Here is a 7814-nt window from a genome sequence, read left to right as displayed (position 1 = left end):
TCTCTGTTTCCTGAAGAGGAGATTTTCCCCCCGGATTAAGCTGCCTGTCCCATCACCTCCCGCTGCACCTGAGGCAGCAGAGCCCTGAGCCCACCCAGGGTCAGTTTGAAGAGCCAAACTCCCAAAGCAGGGAGGGAAAGCAGGATGAGGGAGCAGCTTCCAGCAAAGCTTCTGGGGTGCTTCAAGCCCTGGGGAGCAAAGATTGGGGCAGGGTCTGCTGGGAGCCATCAGCACTGGAGCAGTGGCCAGCAGCTTGCTGAGAACCCACAGCACAAAACCTTTGAGCTCATGGCTCAATTCCATCCTCACCTTTTGCTGGGAGCCACACTTGGAGGGCTTGGAGAGGAGGAGAGCCAGAGCCAGGGACACACCATGGGAACCTGAAATTCAGGTCCTTGGAATGAAAGAGCAGAGGCTGATGGGCTCCAGGCTGATGGGTGGCAGCAGGGAAGCTCAGCAGAGCTGAACCATTGCCCCTGCACTGCCTCCAACAGCAAAGGAGCAGCATCTGCCCAGCATCTCCCACATCCACACACAACTCCTCCCGGTGAAATAACACAGCAGGGCCCCTGACCCACCTGGCCCTGGCTCAGCCCCTTCCCCACAGCAGTGATGGTGCCTGCAGAAGGTGAAACTCCTCTCAAAGAGTTCTCAGAGCTACTTCAGCCGCTCCAAGTCAAGCCTAGGAGTTTCAGCTCAAGGATTTGGTGGCAGGATGCTGCTCTCCTGCAGTTTAATGTACTTAGAAGAAAGATTCCACCCAGAAAATCTGCCCAGGGGCTCCAACACACTCCTGCAAGGCCTTGAGATGCTATTGGGGAAAAAAAAAGTTATGTCATCTGCAACAGCAGCCTAAAAGAGGGGGGGGAAATAATTAAAGGCAAAAAGGTACAAAGCCAAAAGTGCAATTTATTGACTGGTTTCAGAAGTAAAAAGGCTCAGCATCTCTGCTCCTCATGGTTTGGATGTCTGAGCTCTTCCAAGGTACTTCCACCCACCAGTTTAGAGCTGTGTCATGCTTCATCTTCAGAAGTTGAAGTCTTGCTTCTCTACTGAGAAATCATACAGCCCATCTTGGCCAGTCTGGGGCTCCAGGTTCAAATTCTCCTAGGAGGAAAATGATAGCAATCACTTACAGGGTCTCCATTTGAATAAACCTAAGCTTTTCACAGCAACTCTGTTTCAGTCTTGTTTTAAAAATCCTGTCAAGTTCAGCTTGACTGAAGCAGAACTCCTGGAGACCAGGCCAAGCACTCCTGCTCCTTGCAGCACCTGAAGCTGCAGTGTCCCTGCAGCCCACACACAACAGCAGCCAAACCTTTGGGCTCAGGCTCCAGAAGCAAAAGGAAATAAAAGTGGCTGCAGTGGTAGAGCTCACTGAAATTAAATGGCCTGCTTGGAACAGCAGCAAGCCAGGACTGCTCAGGGAGATGTTCCCTGGCATCCAGCCCCTCCAGCCAGAGCTGCTGTGGAGAATTTCCTGCATATCCTCTCACAGGGGCACCCCACAGACGCTGCTCTGGCAAAGCTCCAAGCCAAACCTTTGCCCCCTGCTGCAGCTCTCACCCAAACTGAGCCACACTTCCAAGGCCTGCCAGACCTCTAAGCCTCTTCCCTGATGTTTTCCCATCTGCAAGTCTAAGGCCAGGACCAAACATGGCATCTGTGACAGTCACTGGTCCCTTGCAGCTCCTAGCTGGTGTCCTATCCTCTTTTTCCATGGATTCCTTACCATGAGAAGGGTCAAGTAATACAAATGCAACCTGAGCACTGTTATCAGCTGAGTAGGAGGCTGCCATTCATAGTGACAAGCCAGCTCAGCTCTGAAGGAGGAAACTTCTCCACATTTGGTATTCATATCAGTAACTGCAGTAACTCCAGCTGATGCCAGTTTAGATTCCAGCAGCAAGATGCTATCAAGCCATCCGTGTCTGTTGTCCAGCTCATTGGCTGACAACTCAGAGCTTTTACAGACCTTTAAAAGCAGCTGGAAGAAGCTGCAAGGACTACTCTGGTCATGTGGAGGTCTCCTTTACAATCCTCTTCCAGTATCCTTACACTGTGTTTCATTCCAGTGTGTAATAACTTCACATTTTCAGCTGAGAAACAGCAAGGGCTCACATACCTCATCAGAAAAGTATTTCTGTATGATGTCCAGGGCAGCTCTGTAGACCATGTCATTCTCATGGTTCTGCAAATCCTCAATTTTCTCCAGACCATCGAGTTCTTCCACCAGCAGACACAACTTCTCTGTCTTTCCCAGCTTCTCAGCTGCCTGTAGCATTGGAAAGCCAGGCAGGAAAACAGAACATCAGTTACAGGTCTGAGATGGTCTTTTCTGTAATTACAACCCTGATCTACAAGTCAAAGGCTCACTGCCCCTGAAGTTATGGTCCCTTCCTGATGCCAGGGATGTGCCTGTGGAATATCAGTCTCTGCTGGGGGCTGCCAGCCAAACCAGAGAGCAGGGGCTGAAGAGCAGCACTTGGGGAACTCAGTCTTGCCAAGCCCTTTAGACAACCCAAGGGTATCCAAGACAAATTTAGACAACATGAAGTCTCTTACTCCAAAAAGCCAACAGTCATTTGTTCTAACCACACAAAGTGAGCATTTGGCTCACTCCTTGCTGCTCTTTGGGAGAAGGAAGTCAAAAGATGACACCATATTAGGAAAATATTAAAAAATGGCACCCAGGATGAGCAGATCTCACCAGGAAGAGATTTGAAATGGTGTCCAGGATGATCAGGATGGTTTTGCTGTCTTTGACCAAAAGCAGGTTGAGCAGAGGTTTGAGGACCCCGGAACGGACGAGCTCCACCACCTGATGCACTGTTGCTCCAGTTGTGAAGTTGGCCACCACCCACACAGCCTCCTTCTGAGCCTTGAAATCACCCTGGAAGAGCAGCACAGCAAAGGCATTCCCAAGCTTTAGTACCCTCCAGGATGAGTGCGAGGCCAACCAGGATAACCATTTCCCTCATATGCAGCTTTCCCAGCCCCTTTGGGGGGTGCATGGACACCTGGCACAGGTGCCAAGGGCAGCCCCAGGATGTGTTTCCATGCAGGTGTACTCACAAATTGGGATGCTCAGGCTGTCCCAAGGACCTCTGAAGCAGCCTGCTCAGGTGGCTCTGGGACCAAATGCTTCACAAGGAGCCATCCCAGACCTCCTGAACCCCACATCCCTCCCTCAGCAGCCCTGTGCCCATCTCTCACCCTGTCAAGCAGCTCCACCAAAGGTGGCAATAACCCACAGGTGATGATCTGCTGGATCTGGTGGGAAGGCCCTGCTGCAATGTTGCTGAGGGTCCATGCTGCTTCCTTCTGGATCCCTGACTTGCAGTGCCTCAGCAGCCGGGGCAGGACGGTCAGGACACCAGCATCAATGGCTTCCTGGGTCTGCTGGTCTGTGCCTGTGACCACATTCCCGATGGCACGGAGAGCTGGAGTCTAGACAGAGATTAGAGGAGATGAGGAGAGTCCTTACCTCGAGGGATACATGTCAGAAAGCCCAGCAAGATCCCTCCCTAAGTGCTTGATCCTTCACGCGAGGAGAGCATTGTGGGTGATGGCTGTTTATTTACAGCCCTGTCGTCCCTTGTTTGCTCTAAGCAGCTTTAGAGCCTCTACCCAGCCTCCAGCCCCAGCCAGCAGAACAAGCAGTGGCTTGACAGGCAGGCAGTCAGTTCCATGGGCTGAGGGGACAGCACACCACAGCTGCCACACAGAACAAGGGCACCTGCCCTCCCTCTCCTCAGACCTTTCTACATTAAGGGACCACAGGGTGGAGATTTGATTGTTCCCTACCATAATAATCAAATCTGGGCTGTCCATGAGCTGCACAAGCCTCGGGAGAATCCCTGTCTCCACCACCACTTGGATGCGATCGTTGCAGCCGTCGGTGAGGTAGGAGACAGCCCAGCAGGAGTCAGCGATGACATGCCTGTCCTCGTGCTGCAGGAGGAGGACAAGGGCTGGCAGAACCTTCTGCACAGCATCCAAGGGAGGGCAGGGGTTCTTGTTCCTGCACAGGTTTGACAGCGTCCAGGTGATGTTCCTCAGGAACCCAACCTGAAACACAAGGCAGGTGTGGGATCCTCACTGCCCCCAAGAGCCTCTCAGTCTGTGTTAGCCTGTGAGGGTTCTCACACACACCAGAGACAGAACAGTGGGGCAGGAGCCATTGCAGAGGGCAGAGACAAACCACAGAGCAGCAGCAGGAAGCTTGCAGGGCAAGTTCAGCCCTTCCACCTGCATATGCAAGCCTGCCTTGCACCAGTTTCATCTTATTCCTAGCCTGAGATAGTCAGAGGTGGATAAGAAAGGCCAGGATGGAAGAGATCACATTGACTTGGAGTGTCTGCTTGGCACCCCCAGCTTTGTGCATTGGCAGGGCCATAAAAGCAGTTTAGAGCAGGGTCTCATTCAATGACACAAACAGTTTGCTGTGTACAAGGCAGACAGTGGACTCACCCATCACCCAAGGGATTAAGAGCAGTTAAATCAAGAAAATGGAAGGTTATTTACTGGAATTGCAGGTGACACCAGAGCCAGCAAGGGAGGAATCACATCACGAGCAATAAGGACATCCCTGTAGATGGGGCCATCCCCTGGACAGATAAAAAGGGTTGGTCACTGCATCTGCCCAAGCCACAGGACAGTCAACATCAAACAGCAATCAGACATGCAGGGCCAGGGCTGGGTGACCCACCAGCCACACACCATTAGCCATTTCCAGGTGGGAAGGATTTACTGGGCAGACTGGAGTGCCAGCAGGCCAGCCAGGCATGACCCATTCTGTTCTCCCTATGGTGACATTAATGGGTTAAACCTTCCCAGCAGGACAGAGTCTTGCCCTTGGCTTTGGCCAAAATCCTCTTGCAGAGCCAACACAGAATTTCAAAGGCTGCCAGGCCACACCAAGGGGATGAAGGGTTATGGGGTTCAGTAGGGGCAGCAGCTCAGAGACCCAGCTGCATGGAGAGGAGCTCCAGTGCTTCATCTCTCCAGCAGAACCAGAATATTCCAAGGGCCCCACAAGGGTCATCAAGTCCCTGGCTCAGTCAGGGACCTCCAAATGCCCCTCCAGGTCTCCTCACCTGCAATGTTGCCCAGGGCCCACACTGACTGCTCGCTGATGTGCATGTGTGGGGAGGACAGCAGGGAGATGAAGGCTGGGATGGCTCCTCCCTCCACCACAGCCCTGGTGTGCTCCGAGGTGCCAGAGGCAATGTTGGTCAGTGCCCAGGCTGCCTCAAACTGCAGGGCAGCATTGTCAGCACGGCCCAGGAACTCCACCAGCCTGGGGATGATCCCCAGCTCGATGAACTGATCGATGGGGGGGTCCCTGTGCTTGGACAGAATTCTCCTGCGAGAGAGGACACAGCACAGCCAGCCATGAGGAACCCTGCGTGGTGCCACCACAGCCATAGCCCTGTGGTCCTTTGTGCCCCCACCCTTGTGGGGACAGCCCTGCTCAGCACTGACCCTTTACAGAGCCAGCTCTCCAGTCCTTGTCCTGCCCAAGCATCTGGCACTCGATTTCTTGTGGGATCCAAGATAATTCCTGGCACAGCACAGGGCAGCACAGCCAACCCCTGGGTTGGGCTCATGCAGAACTGTGAGCCAAGCACAGCACAGCACAGAGGCCACAGAACAGGCACCAGCTGAGATTCCCATGGGCAGTTTGGGTTACCAGGCCCCTTCTCCCTTTGCCATCTCTCTAGAGAGCTCCTCAAAGAGGAACTTGCAGCCCCCAGGCCCCAGCACAGCTCCAGCAGCTGGGCACATACCTGGTGGCCTGGGTAGCGAGCAGCTGCAGCTGGGTGTCTTCCCCATTGACGGCTTCCAGGATCTCCTCCAAGGAGGGCTGAATAATCTGTGTCACAGGGAATGATTCAGAGCCAGCCAGGGAGCTGGGACTCCCTCTGGTTTAATCTCAGCAGTCAATCAGCTGTCTAGACCCAGCTCAGTCACCACTTCATATCTAAGCAGTGTCTATTCTTTATGCAACACAGTTTGGAGATGAGGCAGAGGAGGACAATCCACAAAAGCCTTCAAGGCAGCTAATGCTTGTAATCAAGCAGTGAAAGAGTCACTGACACCATAATGGGCTGTGAGCTCAGTAATTACCCCCGGCTGTGCAGGGAGCCAGACAGGAGCAGCTCCCAGCCAGCCAGAGCACCAGCCTGTTCTACCTGCCATCAAGGGAGGCCAGCAGGACAGCATCACCATGAAAAACTGCACAGACAAAGGCCAGGCAGCCTGAAACACTCCCCAGCACTGGGCATGGAGATCAGGAATGGCACCAGCCACTTAACTCGGGTCACCCCAGCTGGAACTGATAGTGGCCCAAGTAGGGGATGATTGCTGCTGCACTGATCCTGCCCAGGTGCAGAGCACCAAGCACTCACCATCTCAGCTTCTCTGTCTTCTCCCAGAGAGGGATTCTCCTCATGGATGGAAATGTTTCTGCGCTTCAGGAGCTGCTCATCCTTCTTGGCCTTCCTCAGCTCAACGCTCACCTCCACCCTCTGCCTCCGCAGGGTCTGGGGGAAGAACAGCATCCCACTCCTACCTGCACTGCCCCATTCCCCAGGGAGTTCATCCCTCTGCCCCACATTTCCCACAGGAGGAGTGGGGAGCCAGCACCTCCTCCCTGTGGCCTGGAGGGTGATGAAGGAGTTGGGACAGAGGAAGGCTCTAGCTCAGTGCCTCCCCAGGATATGGACTGCTGGATACACCAGCAACCAGTGGGTGTTTTTAAAAGTAGATTTTCTGAACCTGAAAGGCAAATCCTCATCTCCTCTACTAGCTTAATCAAGCTGTCAGATCCTACATGTGACATCCCCTACCAGCCCCAACTGCACAGGGATAACTGCTGTGGAGAGCTCAGTTGGCTGGGGCTGAGCCATCTCCCTTCTCCAGCCACACACCCAAAACTCACATCCCCCTTGCCTGTACCACCACACTCCTTGCAGCCCAGCCAACCCCATACCACGTCCCAAAAACCACCCAAACATCCCAGCTGAAGGTATCCAGAGCCATTCCCCATTCCCTCCCACAGGTAGATTGGGGGCCATGGACCTTGAGAAGCCCCTCCATCAGCTCCTGCCAGCAGTGGGCTCTGCTGGGGCCCAAAGTGCTGGCACAGGCAGGTGGGTACTCACAGTTTCATCCTTGCCCTTGTTCTTGAACAGCTGCTTGTGCTGGCTGTGCTTCCTGACTGGCATCTTGGCAGAGCTGAGAGAGGTGCTGGAACCCTCACGTGCTCTTGGGGGTCAGCACAGAGCAGGGTCAGGTCACAGCTGCCCACAACCATCCCCTGCCAGCCACTGAGGGGGCTGGGACCCTCCATCCCACCAGCAGCCCGGGCCACACATTTCCACCCCACACTCCCTGCAAGGGAGACACTGGCCATGCCCTGCCCCAAGCAGAGCTTGGTAGGATCCTCACACGCTGCAGCTGAGCCACTGAACTAAATACAAACACAAACTACCACTTAATATCAGGCTACAAAAATTACAGCTGCTGCAATTCCAGGAGGAAGGCAGACACACAGCCCATGGTGACAGGAACACCCCCTTCCTCCAGCCCTCGTCCTGGGGCTTTCACATTTACTGTGACACACCAGCCTGGCAAAGCCTCTCGCCTCCAAAAGGAGCAGCTCAAGGTCTGATGTAAGGACACACAGCCACATCTAAGCCTCTCTCACTCCACCCCAGAGCCCAACCTGGCTTCCTCCACCTGCACCCCAGCTAGCAAAGGCCCACAGTCACATGCAGGGACACAAAGTGACCAAGTTCAGCTGATAA

The 7814-nt window shown here is 54.0% G+C and overlaps 1 protein-coding gene across 1 annotated transcript; it reads right to left on the bottom strand.

Moving 5' to 3' along the window:
- Positions 1 to 1026: 1026 nt before the first annotated feature.
- KPNA7 (karyopherin subunit alpha 7) lies at positions 1027 to 7232 on the bottom strand. Its single transcript, XM_058035582.1, has 10 exons — positions 7170 to 7232; positions 6414 to 6548; positions 5793 to 5878; positions 5100 to 5368; positions 4528 to 4610; positions 3808 to 4071; positions 3217 to 3450; positions 2711 to 2893; positions 2126 to 2275; positions 1027 to 1107 (listed from the first exon to the last, which is right to left on the bottom strand). The coding sequence occupies exons 1-10, from the start codon at positions 7230 to 7232 to the stop codon at positions 1027 to 1029; spliced, it is 1548 nt and encodes a 515-aa protein (XP_057891565.1).
- Positions 7233 to 7814: the final 582 nt, after the last annotated feature.

This window comes from Melospiza georgiana, chromosome 16, assembly GCF_028018845.1.
Source record: "Melospiza georgiana isolate bMelGeo1 chromosome 16, bMelGeo1.pri, whole genome shotgun sequence".
NCBI classification, from domain to species: domain Eukaryota; kingdom Metazoa; phylum Chordata; class Aves; order Passeriformes; family Passerellidae; genus Melospiza; species Melospiza georgiana.
The sequence above is the reverse complement of the archived record's forward strand: the minus strand, read 5'-3'. Positions and strand labels throughout refer to the sequence as shown.